Source organism: Emydura macquarii, unplaced genomic scaffold (assembly GCF_026122565.2).
Source record: "Emydura macquarii macquarii isolate MOO-44397 ecotype Brisbane River unplaced genomic scaffold, CSIRO-AGI_Emac_v2 contig_3296, whole genome shotgun sequence".
In the NCBI taxonomy this organism is placed as follows: Eukaryota; Metazoa; Chordata; order Testudines; family Chelidae; genus Emydura; species Emydura macquarii.
In genome coordinates this window covers 394,647-414,545 of record NW_027133433.1, presented here as the reverse complement: position 1 = coordinate 414,545, position 19,899 = coordinate 394,647, and the positions used below count along the sequence as shown (strand labels likewise).

General features: G+C 58.1%; 1 protein-coding gene across 3 annotated transcripts; it reads left to right on the top strand.

Annotated features, from left to right (window-relative positions):
* Positions 1 to 176: 176 nt before the first annotated feature.
* On the top strand, positions 177 to 19,274 carry U2AF2 (U2 small nuclear RNA auxiliary factor 2). Of its 3 annotated transcripts, XM_067532750.1 has the most exons (13): positions 177 to 661; positions 6,700 to 6,835; positions 7,770 to 7,799; positions 8,156 to 8,259; positions 8,464 to 8,615; positions 9,525 to 9,641; positions 14,001 to 14,139; positions 14,771 to 14,850; positions 15,410 to 15,532; positions 15,855 to 15,914; positions 17,155 to 17,241; positions 18,050 to 18,298; positions 18,734 to 19,274. In XM_067532750.1, exons 1-13 carry the CDS (start codon positions 613 to 615, stop codon positions 18,866 to 18,868), a joined length of 1,461 nt encoding a protein of 486 aa, XP_067388851.1. In that variant the 5' UTR covers positions 177 to 612; the 3' UTR covers positions 18,869 to 19,274. The 3 variants fall into 3 exon arrangements, with proteins under 3 accessions (XP_067388851.1, XP_067388853.1, XP_067388852.1); XM_067532752.1 differs by lacking the exon at positions 15,855 to 15,914 and having other exon boundaries at positions 178 to 661; XM_067532751.1 differs by lacking the exon at positions 15,855 to 15,914 and having other exon boundaries at positions 178 to 661; positions 17,146 to 17,241.
* The last annotated feature ends 625 nt before the right edge of the window (positions 19,275 to 19,899 follow it).

The window sequence follows — 19,899 nt, the reverse complement described above, 5'->3', positions numbered from 1 at the left end:
GGGGTGGCTAAAGGGAAATTGTGGGGGCAGGTGTGGGGCAGTGGAGGGCACAGTAGCGAGTGGAGGGCAGCGCTAGGAAAGTTTTAGGGGACTTATGGGGCTGGGAGGGCTGCCCTTTGCCCCCAATACGCCATTTCCGGCCCCACCCGGAAGTGCTCCCTTTCTGGCCCCGCCCCCGAATTCCGCGCTCTCTCCTCGGAGTTCTTTCGCCTAGCCGAGCCGCCGAGGACAGCCCCGGAGAGGCGGAAAGAGCCGAAACCTGCTTCCCCGTCTCCGCAAATAGCCGAATCTGTGTCACGAAGGGACGGGGGGGAAGGGAGGAACCGAAGAGCAGGCGGAAAGACCCGAAGCCGCGACCCCGGGGTGGGCGGAGCCTCCGGGAAGCGGAGTCCGGAGATCCTCGCGTGCATCCGGAGGTCGACGAGCGGGACGCTGGGGCGGCCGAGCAGCGGCGGAGATCCCCGAGCGCGGGGCGGAAGTGGCCGAGCGGTGGCGGAGATCTCCGAGCGCGGGGCGGAAGTGGCCGAGCGGCGGCGGAGATCCCCGAGCGTGGAACGGAAGTGGCCGAGCGGGAGGCGCCGCGGCCTGTGCGGGAGCGAGGCGGGCGCCGCGATGTCCGACTTCGACGAGTTCGAGCGGCAGCTCAACGAGAACAAGCAAGGTGGGGGCGGGGCGGCGCGGCGCTGGGTCGGGACCGGGCCGAAAGCGGGCCGGGGGGAAGCGGGTGAAGCCGGAACCGGGCCTCCAAGCCTCGACTGGGCCTGGCCCACAGCGTGCGTGGGGGGGGGGCTTCCCGCCCGTCCGCCCCATAGGTCCCCCCGAGCGCCCCCACGTCCGCCCCATAGCTCCCCCCGAGCGCGCCCCACGGTTCGCCCCCCCGCCCCACCGCTCCCCCCGAGCGCGCCCCACGGTTCGCCCCCGCGGGCCATGGCTCCCCCCGAGCGCGCCCCACGGTTGGCTCCCCCCGAGCGCGCCCCACGGTTCGCCCCCCCGCCCCATAGCTCCCCCCGAGCGCGCCCCACGGTTCGCCCCCCCGCCCCATAGCTCCCCCGAGCGCGCCCCACGGTTCGCCCCCCCGCCCCATGGCTCCCCCCGAGGGCGCCCCACGGTTCGCCCCCCCGCCCCATGGCTCCCCCCGAGCGCGCCCCACGGTTCGCCCCCCCCGCCCCATGGCTCCCCCCGAGCGCGCCCCACGGTTCGCCCCCCGCCCCATGGCTCCCCCCCGAGCGCGCCCCCCCCGACGGCCCCATTCGCCCCCCGCGCCCCATGGCTCCCCCCGAGCGCGCCCCACGGTTCGCCCCCCGAGCGCGCCCCACGGTTCGCCCCCCCGCCCCATGGCCCCCCCGAGCGCGCCCGTCGGGTCGGCCCACCGAGCGCGCCCCACGGTTCGCCCCCCCGAGCGCGCCCCACGGTTCGCCCCCCCGAGCGCGCCCCCCACGGTTCGCCCCCCCCGAGCGCGCCCCACGGTTCGCCCCCCCCGAGCGCGCCCCACGGTTCGCCCCCCCCGAGCGCGCCCCACGGTTCGCCCCCCCGAGCGCGCCCCACGGTTCGCCCCCCGAGCGCGCCCCACGGTTCGCCCCCCCGCCCCAGAGCGCGCCCCACGGTTCGCCCCCCCGCCCCAGAGCGTGCCCCACGGTTCCTCCCCCGCCCTATAGCTCCCCCAGAGCGTGCCCCACGGTTCCCCCCACCCCACAGCTCCCTACCGAGCCTGCCCAACGGATTTCCCTGCCCCATAGTCCCTCCCTCCTGCTCCATGAATCCTCCGCCCCATAGCGCCCCCAAGCTTGCTCCGAGGATCCAATTCTCCCCCCCCCCCCCCATTCAGTCCTATAGATGGTCCAGCTAGGTTCCCTGCCCGCCCCATGGACCCCCAATGCCATAGTCCTTGGGCCAGCCCCATCCCTACCCTATAGGCTCCTAGCCAGCCGCTAATTCCACTGCCCTGTAGGCCTTCTAGCTAGCTTCTTCTTGCCTGCCCCACATATGTCCCCTATCCCCTCCCACCTGCCTCCCAGCCTGCTCTATCGCTCTCCTGCCCCCCACGCACCCCCATAGATCCCCTGCTCCATAGCCACTTAGCCCTGTAGCTCCCCTGTCCCATAGACCACCCCCTGCCTGCTCCTGAGCCAGCCTTATAGCTCTGGTTCCCCTAGTCCTGACACCCTCCTAAGGGCCATGTCTCAAGCTCCCCTTTCCACAGCCTGCCCCATAGTCCCCTTCCAGCCAGCACCCTCCAACCCAAGTGCCTGCCTGACGTATCCCCCCACTGCCATACTCCTATGTGCCCCCAGTGTCTCCATCCCTCTCCACTGCCTCTTTCCCCTGCCAGGGACCGCCTGCTCACACCATGGCATGGCCTGCCCCCAAACTCCTGTTCCCAGTGCCCAGAGCTCCCTGGCCACTCCCTGAGCACCTGCCCCATAGCCTCCCCCGTCCCCACATCCTGACCCTGAATTCCCCAACCCACCAGCCCTCCCTTTGCCCCTCATTGCCTGCCCTGCACCCCTTCTGCCAGCCCCTTGGCATCTCCCCAGCCAACCCCTGCTTCCCCTGCCTGACCCTCTCCACCCTATAGCGACCCCTCTGGCTGAGACACTGAGCTCCATTATTAACCTTAGCAGGTTGGGGGGAGAAGGTGAAACATGTGGGCGTGCTCCCCTCCCCCAGGGACTCTGGGGGGTGGAGGAAGAGAAGGGCAGGAACACGCCCATCCCCAGCAGACTCAGGCCCCTGGGACTGGGGAGAAAGGGAGGCCCCCGTCTCACCCCTTTGGGGCAGGAGACCAACATCTCCTGACAAATAAGGGGCACTTTGGGGGGCAGGACAGGCCTAATGTCCCTACCCAGCACTTGGATGCTGTGGTGATGGCAGCCAATGGCACATGTAACAGGCATGAGATTCACATTGCCCCCTTACAACGTGGAGGGGCGGGGGTGGCAGTGGCTTGATCTCTTTGGGAAAACCCCTCCTCTCGCTGGTGGTGGGTGTTTCGCTGGCCCAGGACCTGAAAGGGTTAAAATCCTTTGCTTCCCTGCATGATTGATCATCTCCCTTGTGTCTGGAAGGGAGGACGTGGGGAAGGCAGCACATGGGGATGGCCCCGCTCTGGGGTGAAGCTGGAATAGATTCCAACTCCATCCCTTTAAGCTGATCTTGTATAAAAACAGCAAAAAGATAGTCTTGGAGCGCAGCAGAGGGTGGCTCCCAAACCGTTAAAGCCAGGATACTATTAAAAGCGTAAAGCTTTTCTAAATAAGCCCTCAAACCTGTGGTGTGTTATATTCCTCAGCTTGGCAGAATTTAGGTCTTGTTTTTTAATCATTTGAATGGATAATATTGATTATTTTAAAGCATTTTTTCTATTTATTTAAATTTTCACAGTTGTGCAAAAATTCCGGGGTGTTAACCATTTTTTTTCTCCTGTTTGCTGACTTAAATTTTCACAGGAGTGCAAAATGATGGGGGTTTTAACCATTTTTTTCTCTCTAAATGTTCAGTGGCTTGAAAGTAGAGGATGCAAACCTTTTCTGTGTCTAAATTTTCACAGTTGCATGAATTTAGGGGATGTAAACATTTTAAAAGATTTTTATTGATTTAAATTTTCACGGTTGTGTCAAGTTCTGGGTGGGTCAGACAATGATTTAAGGCCACCGTTACCACGTGTTTGATACGCATTGAGGTGGGGCTGTATATTCTTAAGCAGCCTTTTTCTTACTTTGCCAATCTGTAAATGCCGATTTATCATTGATGAAATATTTTTTTCATCGGTGTGTGGGGAGGGTGTGTCTGTGGGGGGGGTCAATTGGCATTTACTGACATTTACCCATAAAAATGGAATATTTCCAAACCAGTATATGCCTGTCCGGGTGACGCTAGGCACTGTCTGTGATGGAAAAATCAACCCCTGCCCAAACTGTCCTGCTGTGGTCTTAGAGCATGATTTTCAGAGTTGACAGTCGGCAGCTATAGGGCTGTGACATGGTTGGGGGAGCGAGGATGAGATGCTGAGTCATGTAAGGGTGATGGAGTGCTTAGGGGATCCGTATTCAATTCTTTGCTTGGCCGCAGACTCCCTTTGTCATCTTGGGGGAAGTCACCTTGTGTCTGGGTGCCTCAGTTTCCCCATCAGTAGCTAATGCTACCAACTTCCTTTTTGAAGTGCTTTGAGATCTCCAGATGAGACGCGCTAGTTGGGGAATGGTCTGGAAAATGGAGACAATAGCACACGGGAGTTGGGAAGAGAAATATAGCAAGGACCATGGGGGGCTCAGTTACCACGGGTCATGGGGGCTGGGTAATTACCAGACAAGGTTGTTTGCATAACACTGGAGTCCGGATGTGTCGTCGTCCCCCATCCCCGGACTTGCCACAAGACTGGCTGAATTACCCAAGATCAAACCACATGGATAACCCCCCTCTGGAAAAGGCAGTGAAATAGCTCCTTGAGTGCAGCGATTACTGAGTGTGATCATGAAACCTCTAAAAATGGGCACTGAGATCGCTCAAATCTAAAGACAGACCCGTGCAAGGGTTTCTCTGAAAATGACACCCCCCCCCCCACTTTGGTGGGGGAGGATCTGTACGAGCTGTGTAATCATCCACTTCAATGAGGACTGCGTGCTGCGAGATTTGCGAATCAAAGTCCATTCCCCCCCCGGCAATGCACAGACATCAAATAAACTTGTCCTGTCTGGGATCCAGGGGTGTGGGGGCTGAATAGTTAAGGTGCTTAACCATTCAGCTATTCTCCCGGCTTTGTACACGGGGTGTCGATGGTCCAGGGGCTTGCCCCTGTTGGTTCTAGAGATGGGATTCAAACCCAGAAGATCTGGCTTCCCGGAGTTCATCAGTGTATTGCCTATTCATTCATCAGTGGATCTCGTGCACTTTGCAGTCTTTAGTCTGTTTACCCTCCCAACACCCTCATGTGGCAGTGCTGAGCTGTTATCCGCATTGCATAGCTGGGGAAACTGAGGCACGGAGTGGTTAAGTGACTGAACCAAGATCTCACAGGCGGTGTGTGGCAGAGCAGGGAATTGAACTGGGATCTTGGCTGGCACTCTAACTGTGGGGCCAGCCCTCCCCTCTCGGGCTGGAAACCCGCACGTGGGAGCAGGGATTGTCCCAAGCCAGTGCCCAAACCACTAGGCCTGGCTGCTCCCAGGGTTAGGATTGGGGCTATTCACACTCCGCTGCCTGTCCTGTGTAGTCCCAGATTTCTGGATGCTCATCTCCCCTGCCCCCACTGAGAAATCTAGCCCCCCTGCTGTAGCGCCTGTGGCAGGATCACAAATGAGGCTTTGTACGGCCCAGCCCATGACACTGGCTTTTGTTTTCCCTCCCAGCACAGCTGTGGGCTCTTGGCCAGCACCTGCTCCGCTCTGGAGTTTGGCCTCCCTCCCCTCCCAGCTCAGACTATTTCTCGTGTAAAACTGCAGCCTGCGGAGTCCTTGGGCCCTGAGGGAAGGTGGGGTTCAGGACCAGCGCAGCTGAGATTGGGGTGCTGGGGGGTTGGCAGGGGCACCTGAGAATCAAAGCCCTGGTGGTGAAGGCACCTCCCACCTTTGTTGAGGGAAACTGAGGCACGGGGAATGGGAGCTATGGGGAAGGGAGGGCTGAGAAGCTAAAGGGCAGGTGGGAAGACAGAGAGGGTTGGAGGAAGGGGAGCTATGAAGACCTGGGAAGATATGGGGCAGGTGAGGGTCTAGATGAAGGGGAGCTATGGGGAGGGCGGGGGGGGAGGCTGAGAAGTTAGGGCACACATGGGAAAGAAAGCGGCTGGGGGAATAGGTGCTATGGGGGGCCAGAGGAGAGCTATGGGGGTGACTGGGAAGCTATGGAGGGGGCTGAGGAAGTCTGGGGAGCTATGGGGCAGGCGGCGGGCTCCCATGATACCCCAGGAGCCCTCAGCTGGTATATTTGAGTAATGTCTTGTTCTTTACCGTAAACCCTTTTAAAAATTCCTCCTTGGAGCGTAGCTTCTCTAGTAGAAGAGCCTATTAAAAACCCGGTGACCTGATTCACCGGCCCAAGGATGCCCAGCACACGTGGCTCCTGTTGGCTGAGATGGGGTTGGCAGGTGCTCCATGCTTCCTAAAATCAGGCCGAAGGTTGCGTTCCAGGGGGAGCCCCAGAGAGCGGGGGGCTGAATCTGGGGCTTAGAGAGGTGGAGCTGCTCTGATATAGAGGCACCGCCATTGACAGGAGAAACACCACAGGTCAACAGCAGAGCCGTGGCTGGTTTTGAGGCAGAACAGTCCGGGGGTCAGATCGCTAGCATCTTGTGTTGCCCGTCCAGGCTTTGTAGGTGGGGATGGGGCCACCTTCCTTGGACAGAAACCCTCTGGCTGGGCAGCTTCCCTCCTGGGACTTGAGCCACTCCATCACAAGGCAAAGTGTGGAAGTGCAGTCCCCCCTCCCCCCCGACTACAACTCCCAGCATGCCGTGCAGCATGGCATGGTAGGAGCCGAAATCTGCCAGCTGCACCTCCGGGACGGGGATGAAGCGTTGCATGCTGGAAGCTGTAGTCCCCCGTGGGCCGCATCCGGCAAACTGCCGTCTGCCGTTTCAACTGGACCCGCGGCTGCTGTCAGAGCCGGGAGAGGCCCGGGCCCCCCCCGTTGAGGAGATCAGTAACTGAGCTATCTTGGGGGGGTCTCGTGTGTCCCCTGCTAACCCACCCGCCTTTCCCCCCACAGAGCGTGACAAGGAGAACCGTCATCGGAAGCGCAGCCATAGCCGCTCGCGGAGCCGCGAACGGAAGCGCCGCAGCCGGAGCCGGGAGAGGCGCAACAGAGACCAGCGCAGTGTCTCGCGGGACCGCAGGCGACGCAGGTAGGGAGGAGTGGGCCAGGCACCAGGAACCTTTTCATTCACTCCCTCCGCTCCCCCCCATCCTCACCAGCGCCGTGGCTGGTTCGAGGTGCCAGAGAGGGATTGGCTGGCTCCAAGCACCAGCTTTCGGAAGAGAGCAGGGGGGCTGGGAACCAGGACTCCTGGGTTCTATCCATGGCTCTGGGAGGGGACTGGAGCGTAGTGAGTTAGAGCCTGGGCTCTCCTGGATTCTGTTCCTGGCTCTGCAGAAACTTGTTCTGTGACCTGCGCTTGTGTGGAGGGGAAAGTAAGTCCCTTTACCTCTCTCTGTCTCTCTCCTCCCCTCTAACGGTGGGAGGATCATGCTGGCCAGTCTCTGGGGAATGCTCTGGGCTTAACCCCCCTCTGCCAGGGACTTTGGGGGTCCAGGGTACCAGCGTGCTAGGTGTCCAGGCGGCATCGGCTGGTGTCCTGCAGCCCCTCGTGTGCTGCCGCAGAGCCCTTTCCCTTCGGTGGGTGACAGGCCGGGGCCGTGACACAGAGAGGCTCAGCAAGAGCAGGAAAGCGTCGCCCTGCCCGGTTCTGATCAGGTTACCATGCAGCCGATGTTAATGCCCCAGGAGCTGTGTAATGGTGCCCTCCGCCCCCCGCTATTATCTCCAGCCGAAGCTCTCCTCTGCCCCTGGACTCTAATCTCCCCGGGGGCCTTCCAGAGGAGAGCTCTTTAAAAAGCCTGTAAGAGGTGGAAATGGCCCTGTAACGTGGCCTGAAATCCTTGTGGGTTTGGGGTGGGATGACACAGCCACGTAATCCTGGTGAGGGGGTTTATCCCCCTAATCCTCCCTTGGTTGAGCTGTGTGGAGGGTGCGTTGCCACCCATAGAGTTTCTAGGGAACCTGACGGAAGCAGGAAAGGCACAAACCTGTTTTTTGTATTTTTTTCCTCCCCTCTGCAGATCACCTCTAAATCTCGCAGGCCCCCTGAGGTGAGTGCCATTATCCTTGTTTCACATGTGGGGAAACTGAGGCATGGGATGGAGGGACTTACCCCGATGTGGAGGGGTTCTGTGTCGGAAGCGGGAGAGCATGGTTGTTCCCAGCACCCTGCTGGCCCAGGCGCTCAGCTCTTGCCTCAAGCCACTGTCAGGATTGGCTGAAAAAGGGGGGAGGGCCTAGCGGGCTGGGAACTCTCCCCCTCCCGTTCACACCCCTAAATCCTGAGCTGTGATCCTGGCCGGGGCTGGATCAAAGCACTGTTGTGGGTGCAGAAGCTGACGCCCTAGCCCGGCCCTGCGCAAACCTTGCCTTTGCTGACCTGTGACTTTCTCCCCTCTCTTGACAGCCGTTCCCCCCGGCATGAGAAGAAGAAGAAGATCCGCAAGTACTGGGACGTGCCACCCCCTGGGTTCGAGCATATCACCCCCATGCAGTACAAAGCCATGCAAGGTATCTATCCCGCCTGGTGCTGTCTGTCCGAGTAGGGAGCAGGCCTCTACTGACCGCCCCGGCCCTCTAGCTTCCCCCCCATGTGACGTTCCCCAGTCTCTCTCTCTCTCTCTGTCTTCCCCCGTCTCCCCGATCCCCATCGGCACGGGGGCAGGGGGCGGGAATCGGTTTTTGAACGTGTGGATTGGTATTTCTCTCTCCTAGCCGCGGGTCAGATTCCAGCAACAGCTCTCCTCCCAACCATGACCCCCGATGGATTGGCCGTGACCCCCACCCCGGTCCCGGTGGTCGGCAGCCAGATGACCCGACAAGCCCGGCGTCTCTACGTTGGAAATATCCCCTTTGGCATCACTGAGGTACTGGTGACTTTGGCAGCCCAGCTGCCGCTCTCTCTTGTCTGTGTGTCGCCCGCACTCTCTCTGTCTGGGACCCGTCGAGGAGCTCCGGAGGATATAACTTTTCTCTCCAAAACAGGGCAGCGCTGGCATCAAAGGAGAGCTGAAATCCACGGAGCGAGGTTGACACTCAGCGGCTAAACACATAGGCAGCTTCAGGTCAAACATTAAACGTAGCATCTCACTGGGGCCGACCGCCTGATCTAGGTGGCGGAAGGGTATAGCGATCTGTCAGCTGCATTCTAACCTCTTGGAAAGCTCAGTCCCCGAGCGGAAAGCAGAGGGGGTCAGGGGGTGTATAGGGTGGGAACTGCCAGGAACGAAACTGGGACTGTGTCCGTGAATGATGTTGGGAATTGATAACTGCTGGTGTCCCAAGTGGACTCAGGTCTCGGTCTGTATCCCCATCACACATGCGAACGGGTTTCGCTACTTAGCCCTGTGAGCAGGTGCATTGGGTCTCCGTCATTTACTCTTTTCATTCCTGGACGCTAACAGGAGCACTGCTGTGGTTTTAACCTTCTCCACTCAAGTGTCTCTCAAGCCCTTTTTAAAATTTGTCCTGCCTGGTGACCACCGGGACCAGATCCCGACCCCTTCAGATAGCGTTAGTGCTTTCTTTCTGATTTTTTTTTAATTTGAATTTGACTCTTGCTCAACCAAAAAACCAAGATCAAAAAGTTGTTTCCATTTCTTTTTAAAGTGAAAATTGTGGGGCTGAAATCCCTCGTAGCACAAAAGTTTGCTACCATCATGCAAGGCAAGTAGGCTGTTCCAGCTTTCCAACCTGCTCTTTGCTATCTATTTGAAATTCCGGGCCCAGCTGCCGCGCTGGCCTACATCACGCCCTTCCCATTTCTCTCTCTGTAGGAGGCCATGATGGATTTCTTTAATGCTCAGATGCGCCTCGGCGGGCTGACCCAAGCCCCTGGCAACCCTGTCTTGGCTGTGCAGATCAATCAGGACAAGAATTTTGCTTTCCTGGAGGTGAGTCAGCTTTTCGTTCTGTCTGTACAGCGCCTGACATGATGAGGTCCTGGGCCGTGACTGGGACTCCTAGGCGCAACCACGATACACCTAATAAATAATAATTGTCCGAGTCCGCTGTCCACAATTCCAGAAGGATGTTGATAAATTTGAGAGCATTCAGAGAAAAGCCACAAGAACGATTCAAGGACTGAAAAAAATTCCTTATAGTGAGAGATTCCCGGAGCTCAGCCTGCTTAGAAGGTTAAGGGGTGAATTGATCCAGTCTGTCAGTACCTAGATGGGGAACAGAAATTTGATCGTGGGCTCTTCAGTCTAGCAGAGAAGATCTAACACGATCCAACATCTGCAAGTTGAAGCTAGACAAATTCAGACTGGAAATAAGGTGTACATTTTTAACAGTGAGGAGAATTCACCACTGGTACAAACTGCCAAGGGCCAAGGTGGAATTTCTACCACCAGCAACTTTTTGACCCATGCTGGATGTTTTTCGAAAAGATCTGCTGTGGTTCAAACAGGAATTATGCGGGGAACATTCTCTGGCCTGTATTATGCAGGAGGTCTAGATACTAGATGATCACCTCTGGCCTTAGAAATATGACTCACTTCTGTATTAGCGAGAGCAGTATTTGATCCCGTGTGTCTTCTGGTGTCCCCACTTGATAAAAGATATTGATCAAATTAAAAGGGTTCAGAAAAAGAGCTACAAGAAGGATAGGAGGGCTGGGAAACCTGCCTTGTAGCGAGACTTAAGAAACTGTATCTATTTAGCCCCCCCTGGAGATAGTTAAAAAGTAAATTGGTCTTTGGCTGCAAACAACTCCATGGGGAGGAGATTTCTTCTGGCAGAGGACTCTTCAGTCTAGGAGAAAGAGGCAGGACCAGATCCGACGGCCAGAAAATGAAGGGACAAATTCAGGGGCAGATTTTTCCCAGGAAGAAAATGTCAGGGTGGGTTCTCCGTCTCTCAGAGCGTTGAAATTTAGACTGGATTCTCCTTCGAAAAGGATCTCTCAAGCTCCCCCAGAAGTTACAGAATCATAGAAAGATCTCGAGAGATCATTAAATTCAGCCCCCTCCACTAAGGCGGGACCAAGTAAACCAAGACCATCCTGAAGTTTGTCCAATCTGTTCTTAACAATCTCCAATGGTGGGGTTTCCATAACCTCTCTTGGAAGCCTGTTCCAGAGCTTAACTACCCTGAGGACTTAGCAAGATTTTTGTAATATCTCGCCTAAATCTCCCTTGCTGCAGATTAAGCCTATTACTACTTGTCCTACCTTAAGTGGACATGGAGAACAAATGATCCCCGGCCTCTATATAACCACTTTGAACTTATTTGAAGATTGTTCTCAGGTCATCCTTCCTTGGTCATCTTTTCTCAAGACTAAACATGGCTGGTTTTTTAAAATCTTTCCTCATAGGTCAGATTTTCTAAACCTTTGATCATTTTTGTTGCTCTCCTCTGGACCCTTTCCAGTTTGTCCACATCCTACCTAAAGTGTGACACCCAGAATTGGACCCAGTCCTCCAGCTGGGACCCCCCCCGTGCTGAGCAGGGCAGGACAGTGGACCTCCTGTGTCTTTTACCTACGACCCTGCTGTTAACATAGCCCAGAATATCAGCCTTTTTAGCAACCGCGTCACATTCAGTTTGTGATCCACTCTAGCCCCCACATCCTTCTCAGCAGCACGACCCCCAGTTAGTCCCCGTTTAGTAGCCAGGCATTTGCTTTTGCTTTCCTAATGAAGTACTTTGAATCATGGAAGATTAGGGTTGGAAGGGACGTCTGGAGGTATCTAGTCCAACCCCCTGCTCAAAGTAGGACCAACCCCAACTAAACCATCCCAGCCAGGGCATTGTCAAGTCAGGTCTTAAAAAACCTCTAAGGATGGAGTTTCCACCACCTCCCTAGGTAACCCATTCCAGTGCTTCGCCACCCTCCTAGTGAGAGAGTTTTTCCTAATAGCCAACTTTGCACTTGTCTGTATTGAATTTTGTCTGGTTGATTTCAGTTTAAGGTGGTTTGGAATTCTGACCCTGCCCTCCAAAGGGCTGGTGTCTCCTCCCAGCTCCGTCTCATCTGCAGATTCTGTGAGCCTATTCTCCATGCCATTATGCAAGTCACTAATGAAAATATTGACTAGAACCGGACCCAGGATTGATCCCTGCGGGACCCTGCTAGATACGTCCTCTCAATTTGACAGCGTACCACCGATAACTGTTCTTTGAATATGGTCTTTCAACCAGTCGTGTGCCCGCCTTATAGGAATTTCATCTGGACCACGTTTCCCTAGTGTGCTTATGAGAATGTCATTCGAGACTGTTTCAGAAGCTTTACTAAATCAATATCCATCATTACTGCCGCTTTCCCCTGTCCAGGTGGCCAGTAACCCTGGTTTGACATGATTTGTTCTTGACAAGTCCATACTGGCAGTTCCTTATAACCCTGTGACCCCTCAGGTGGTTACGCATTGACTGTTTAATAATTTGGTTTAATGATAGGCTCTGGGTTGCTGGGGGATCCTTGGGCAGTTAGGCCAGACCTAGGTGATCCCAGTGGTACCTTCTGGACTTGGAAATCGATGAAAGGGGGAGTAGATTCCATGCTCCAGTGTGAGATGTGATGACAGGAGGGGGATTGCACCATTGGCCCTAATACATTACAGGTGGGTGTTGCCCACGGGGGCTGGGATGCAGGACTGGATCTAGCCCCTTCTGGCAGGGAGGGTGGCATACTGCACTTAGGGGCCTGATATGGGGCAGCATGGCAGTGGGTTACTGGCTGAAGGGGCCTGTGATGGGGAGCAGGAGGCTGGGCCCCAGGGGTAGCCAGTGGAACTCCTTGCCATATGATAGGGCTGAGGCCAGGGTCCGTTCAACATTTGGAATGAGGAAGAGACCTTGGTGTGGATAACGGAGCTTCTGCCGTGTGTAAGGAAGGGGTGTGATCCAGAGCTGGCAGGGAAAGGTTCTCTCCCCTCCCTGAAAATTTTCTATTTTTCAGCAAAAATTTGAATACCAAAATATTTTGGCTGAAAACTGAAATATTCCAATGCTGAAAGGCTGCTGCAGTGCCTCATGGGAGTTGTAGTTCAGGGATAGTTCATGCTCCCATTCTCTACAACCTGAGCCACTTGTTTGGACTCTATCTCCCATGATGCACCCTGGGCTGTTCTCTTGGAAAGAGGAGGTAGTGCATGATGGGAGTCCCTTGATGTAGTCTGGCCAGGGAACCCAGCCTGTAGATGCAGGTGGGGGCTTGAGGCAGGAGAACTACAACACCCATGGTGCACCATGATTCTTGGAGTGAGGAGGTGGTATATCCTGGGCATCCCTGGCTGTGGTGTATCATGGGAGATGAAGTCTGGCCGGGGGGTCCAGCTTGCAGAGGTGAGCAGAGACTCCAGACAAGCAAAGTACAGCTCCCATGAAGCACTGTGGTGGCGGCAAATAGGAATGTTTTGGTTTTGTGGCTTTCAGATTTTCTGTCTAAAAATTGCGCTTTTCCATGCAGAACTTTGCTTTGCCAAAGTCCCAGTTCTCTGTGGAAAACCAGTTTGGATGGAAAACTTTCTCCCAGCTGTAGTGTAAATCCCCCGTCCTGGGGCATCAGCCGGCTACTGCGGTTAAATTAGCCCAAGTGTGAGCAGCCACGTCCCTCGGCTGGACCTCTGGAACGGCAATCTTGCTGGTGCCGTGCTCCCCTGTGTATCTGGGTGCATGTCTCGGGTCTTCGTGCAGAGACGCTCTAGGATTCCGTCCTGGTCGATCGTGGGAGAACTTGACTGGCCTGCAGGGGAATTGTGGGAAAGCATTGGAGGGCTCTGAGCACTCGCATGGCTTAGCCCATGTCCTCACTGCAAAGTGGGCGGGTTCGCGCCTGGGTTCTGACTCAGCTGGGTCAGGGAGCCTTGACTTCAAACAGCAGGTCAGAGGGTTTTCTGTGTGACTGATGGGGGGGGCAAAACCCCACTCAGAGCCCAGGTTAACTGCTGTGATGGCACCTCCTAGTGGATGGGCTGGGACAGCGCTCCCTGCAGGGCCAGGTTATTCCGTTTGTGGCCTGTAGGGGGTGTTGTGCACCCAACTCTCACTGGGGCCCTACATAGGAATATTTTTGCTCCCCCCCAACACACAATAATTAGTAGGGGGCCCCCTTTGCGCTGCTCAGGGCCCATAACAATTACTTAGTCTGCTTATGCCTAGCACCGGCTCTGCTCCCAGAGGTCAGATTTGGCTCATTTTTGGAGACTCTTGGGGGCATTCGGGGCAGCGGTTCCGCTCGGCGCCCCCCAGGGCCGGGCCGAAGCGTTTGGGGCTGTGTCCCTCATCGGCTCCCCCTGACTCTTCTGCAGTTCCGCTCCGTGGACGAGACCACCCAGGCCATGGCATTCGACGGCATCATCTTCCAGGGCCAGTCACTGAAGATCCGCCGCCCCCACGATTACCAGCCGCTGCCCGGCATGTCCGAGAACCCATCTGTCTATGTGCCAGGTGCGTAGCCGCAGCTCCCTCCCTCCCCCCCCAGCCTGGTGTGAGGCCACCAGGCGTGAGTGGGCCTGCTCCTCTTCCCAGAACGCACTAGGGCGGTGGAGATCCAACTTACCCTGGCCAGCTGTGGGGTCCAGCCCTTCCCTAGACAAACTGGTGCCCATCCGGATGTGGGGCAGCTTGGGAAGGGATCCCAGCCTCCAGGCAGGATCATGGAGGTGGGAGAAATTGGAGGGAAGGATCAGATGCCCACAATCCTGCTGAATCCCAGAATCCATCTGGGGCTGCTTATCCGGGGACCCCTCTACCAGGGCTGAGATGCGGTCCCTCTGGCGTGGGGCGCGGGGGCTGGTTATAGGGAACCCCTTGTCCAGCGCTGGGCTGGGGCCCTTCTGGGGTTGGGCGCAGGGGCTGCTTATACGGGGACCCCTCGCCCAGCGCGGAGATGCGGCTGCCTCTGGGGTGGGGCGTGGGGGGCTCTAAGTACAGGGACACTCGCCCGTCCCACTGCATAGGTGGCCCCGCAGCACGTCTGTCCCTGAGACATAAGCAAGATCCTGCATTGCTGGATCTGCGTTGCTATCTCCTGGCTCGTCTCCAGAGCCCATCTGTTCCCTTGCCTCTCCCCTGGCAGGTGTGGTGTCCACCGTGGTCCCGGACTCAGCTCACAAGCTCTTCATCGGAGGTTTGCCCAACTACCTGAACGACGATCAGGTAAACACGGGACAGCAGGTCGCCTCCCTCTGACGGGGCCTGGGTACAAACTGGGGCCATTTCGCCCCGGTTGGCCCGCCGAAAGGGGCTTTTCCCCAGGGAGTATCTCTGGCCTGCTGGGTTCTCCCCCCATGGATCGCGGCTTTAGATGCTGATCCGCTCTGGTTTGAGCCAGACCTGTCCTGGGAGCCCCTGGCGATGCAGGCTCAGAGTGGGAGGGGGGACAGTGTTAAATCTTGGCCGGGGAGGGCTTTGAATCACGGGAGGTGGTGGTATTCAGCACCTGTCTTGCGGTTGTGCTTACCCGCTAACCAGATTGGGCCCTGTCATGCCAGGCATTGCGTCGTGCCAGGTGCCAATCAAAACTTGGGAGTGGGGGGCTCTTTTCCGGGGGCTGCCCAGGGACACAGTGAGAGACAACCCTGCCCCAAAGAGCTCCTGGGCAAAATAGACAAAGGGTGAGAGGGGAAACTGAGGCAGGGAGGAGTGGCAGCGTGCCCACAGTTGCTCAGGAGTCCTGGCTCCCTGCCCGCCTCATGCCGCCCTCCCTGCCCCACAGGTGAAGGAGCTGCTGACTTCCTTCGGGCCCCTGAAGGCCTTCAACCTGGTGAAGGACAGCGCCACCGGGCTGTCGAAGGGCTATGCCTTCTGCGAGTACGTGGACATCAACGTAACCGACCAGGTACCATTCAATTCCCCCCTCCTCTGCCCGCCTCTCCTCGCAGCTCTGCCGCCCTCCGAGGGCCCTGCGTCCGTCAGTCCAGCCAGCCGTGGGGGTGTGTGTGATTTCCTTTTTTTTTTTTGTTTTTTTTTGTTTTGGTTTGGTTTTTCCTTCTCCCCTCCGTGAGCAGGTACATTTTTTTTTCCTCCTCCTGTAGGGAGCGCCAGCCTTTCTCTCCTTTACAGCTCTAGGGGCCCCTATAGACCGCACCTCATCGCTGTGATCGCCTCCGTTTTCTCTCCCCCCCCACCGCCTTTTTTTCCCCCCTTCTCCCCAATCTTAGCCCGAACAGCTGCCAAAAACCAATCCGAAGACCCCAGCTCTTCTCTGCCCACTCAAGCCGGTAAGATCCCCCCCCCCTTCCAAATAAAACTCCCCCACCAAATCCCGCTGTCGCCGGGAAATCTCGTCCCTTAACAGCAGCTGCCTCCAGCGCCGATCCAGACTTGCCCCCGCCCGCGTCGGTTGCAGCCTTATAGAAATCTCTTCGGACTTTCTATATAACGGTGTTTTCTCTTCTCCCGCTGTGCTTTTTGTTATAGCGGGAGGAGGAGGAAGAGAACTGTAACAGCAGGGGCCCACTGTGCGCTGCATTCCCAGCGGTAGTTGTTCAAATGCAAGTATATATATATATTTTAATGTCTTTTTTTTTTGGATTTAAAAAAAAAAAAAAAGCAAAAGAAAAAAAAAAAAAGCAAAAAACCAAGCAACCAACCAAACGTCCCCCCACCCCCCGGCCCCTTCAAATCGCCCCCCACAAAAAGTCAGCCCCGGCGCTAGCGGGAGAGGGGCATCCTGCCGCAGAGAGGGTCTTTAGATGCGCATAACTTCATAACTGCCCCCCCCATCCCACCCCACCCCCCGGAGGGCTTAGAGAGAGCTGGTGTAATGGTGCATGCTGGGCACGAGACCTCTGTGCTTGGGTGAGTTGTGAGAGGGGTGTGTGTGTGTGTGTGAGTCTGTGTCTTCCTGGCCCCCGGCCTGTCTGGACCCCCTGCTTCCTGGCCCCAGCCTGTCTTTTGGGGCTGGTGCCCCCCTCACCACTTCCTGTCCCAAACTTGTCCCCAGCCTGTCTGGGTCCCTGCGCCGCGCCCTCCCCCACTTCCTGTCTCCAGCCCGTCTGGGTCCCCCACAGCCTCCCCCGTCTTTCCGTGGGCCAGCCGAGGCGCCCCCTGCTGCGTGGGGAGATGCAGCAAGGTTGCGCCGTCCGTCGGGTTCCCCCTGCTGGCTCGGCAGGGGGGCGCCCATGGCTGGCTGCGGGGCCCTCCCCGCCCCCCCCCCAGCTGGCCGCGCACCCGTGGCCCAGGAGGCCTTCAGAGACACAGGTAACACGGTGCCCCCGGGGACGGCGGGAGAGACGTCGGAGGCGGCTGTTCCTGCCCTCCCAGGCTCCCCGCATGAGCCTGCCGCGTAATCCAGGCACCCCAGGGCGGAGGAGAGCTGTGTGCGTGCGTGTGTGTGTCTGTCCGTCTGTCGCCCTTGGCGTCTGTGCTGATTGCAACAGGAGGGCTGCGGGGGGCGGGGGAGAGCGGCCCGCTCCGGTGTTGGGAACAGCCAGATTCATTTCCCCTCTGATTTCGAAGGCCATCGCCGGGTTGAACGGCATGCAACTGGGCGACAAGAAACTACTGGTGCAGAGGGCTAGCGTGGGAGCCAAGAACGCCACGCTGGTGAGTGCGGGGGTGGCTGGGAGCCGGGTCTCCTGGGTTCTCTCCCAGCTCTGGGAGGGGAGTCCGGTCTAGTGGCTAGAGCAGGGGACTGGGAGCCAGGACTCCTGGGTTCTCTCCCAGCTCTGGGAAGGAGGGAGGTTGGGTTGGGCTGCACTAGCTGGGTCCTTTGGTCTGATCTAGTCTAGAAATTCCTGCCCTACTAGAACGGGCGGCACTTTTTGCAAGGAAAAATGCCTCCCTCTTCCCCCAGCAGCGAACTTTTCCTCGCAAGCTATGCGGGGTGCCAGGGCCGTCTGCAGACGCGTTACCGGAGACCCTGCCTGCGGCCGGGGGGGGCGTCTGTTACCCTCACCGGGCTTCTGAGTTGATTCCCCTGTGAGCTAATTTGAGGATGAGGGAGCTTTGCTGCTGCTTCTCCTCCCCCAAGGATAGCGGGCGCGGGGGCTCTCGGCAGACACAGGCGGCATCCCGCCATCAACCCCGAGAGTTGGGGTTCTCGAAGAGCCTCGGGGTGGGGTTTTGGCCTCCGTCAGCCCTCGCCAGACCCCGGCCTCTGGAGCTCGATGTGGTTCTAATAAAGATCAGATCAGGCCACAAAAGATGGGGGTGCCAGTCCCTCCCGGCAGAGCTGGGAGCTACGGGGAAGGGTCAGAGGCTGGGCTTGGTGCTTTGGCACCGTGTGGGGCAGAGGGCAGGGGCAGCAAGCAAGAGCGTGTGGCGGGCCGGCCCAGGCAGGGGCGCTCCCCGCAGGCGCCGGCGGCTGAGCCCCGCACCGGTCCCATAACCTCCCGCCCCCCTCTCCCCGCAGAGCACGATAAACCAGACCCCGGTGACGCTGCAGGTGCCCGGGCTGATGAGCTCGCAGGTGCAGATGGGCGGGCACCCCACCGAAGTGCTGTGCCTCATGAACATGGTGCTGCCCGAGGAGCTGCTGGATGACGAGGAGTACGAAGAGATCGTGGAGGACGTGCGCGATGAATGCAGCAAGTACGGCGTGGTCAAATCCATCGAGATCCCCCGGCCCGTCGACGGCGTCGAGGTGCCTGGCTGCGGCAAGGTACGCCGGGAGGGGGGTGGGGGCTAGTGGTTAGAGCAGGGGGGTGCTGGGAGCCAGGACTCCTGGGTTCTATCCTGGCTCCGGGAGGGGAGTGGGGTCTAGTGGTTAGAGCAGGGCGGGCCTGAGTTCTGTCCTGGCTCTGGGAGGGGAGTGGGGTCTAGTGGTTAGAGCAGGGGGTTGGGAGCCAGGACTCCTGGGTTCTATCCTGGCTCCGGGTTCTGTCAGGGCTGTCCTGGCTCTGGGAGGGGAGTGGGGTCTAGTGGTTAGAGCAGGGGGGTTGGGAGCCAGGACTCCTGGGTTCTGTCCTGGCTTCGGGAGGCGAGTGGTCTCTAGCATAAGCCAGGACTCCTGGGGTGGGGGGTGGGACGGAGCCAGCCTTGCTGGCCACACACCCTCATCTCCCTGCCCCCCGGCACTGTGATCCTCCCCCTGCAGATCTTCGTGGAGTTCACCTCCGTCTTCGACTGCCAGAAGGCCATGCAGGGCCTCACCGGCCGCAAGTTCGCCAACAGAGTGGTCGTCACCAAGTACTGCGACCCCGACTCCTACCACCGCCGCGACTTCTGGTAGCCGCCGGGCCGGGCCGGGCCGGGCCGGGCCGGGCCGGGGAGCTGGGCGCCCGCGCCCCGTTAGCGACATAGCGTGTTTATATTTTATGGCCAAAATGGTTTTGTTTTGTTTTGTTTTTTTTTCAATTGTTTTCTCCCCCTCCCCAAAAGAAGGAGAAACTCCCCCCGATTTCCTCCCAGCCCCGAGGGCCCCCCCAGAGCGGGGCCGCCAGTGCTGGTGGTTCTGTCGTAGAGATGTCGCCTCCTCGCCTCTCTCTGGAATTGCATATGGGCTAAGAAGTATCTCCTCGTTCCAGTCCCCCCCCCCCCGCCTGTTCTGTTGTACCCCCACCCCCCTCGGTGTGCGTATCGAGTATCTCTCCCCCCCCCCCCTTCTTTCCCATCGTAATTAAACATTTTTTCCAATCCCCTGGTGTCTGGTCAACAGCTTGTGTGTGTGTCTCCAAGCGGGGCTGCCCACGGCGGAAGTTGGAGGGGGTCCGCCCTTTGGCTCTGTGGCAGCTGGAACGGAGGGTGTGAATTCTGGGGCGGGAGTTGGTTTGCAGTAGCATGGAGAAGCTGAGATAGAGATTGGGGTCCCCCTCGGGCTGGGCGGTGCTGGGATCGGGGGGGGGGCGTCCCATCATGCCAACCGCCATCCAGACACAGAGTCGGGGAGGGAGGCCTGCCAGGCACCCAGAGGATGATCGGGGGCGTGGGGGGTGACATGGCGCACCGGGCCACGCCCGGGCATGAGGTGAGAGAAATCCCTGGCTTAAAGAACTTGCAATCAAAAGAGACAAGGCAGACCGTGTGGGAGGGGAAACTGAGGCGTGGGGGATGAGACTTATCCCGAGAGGTCAGGGGTTGGAAGAGAATCCAGGTGTCGTGTCCCAGCTCTTCCAGCTGGGCCAGGCTGCCCGTCCCCACCACTTCCAGCCCCCCATGGGAGCTAGCTCTGATTGGATGTAGGTGTAGTAGGTTGTTATCCCCATGGGACTGAAGCTACCAGCGGGGGTGTCACCTGGGCCCAGAACCAAAGCAGGAGCCACT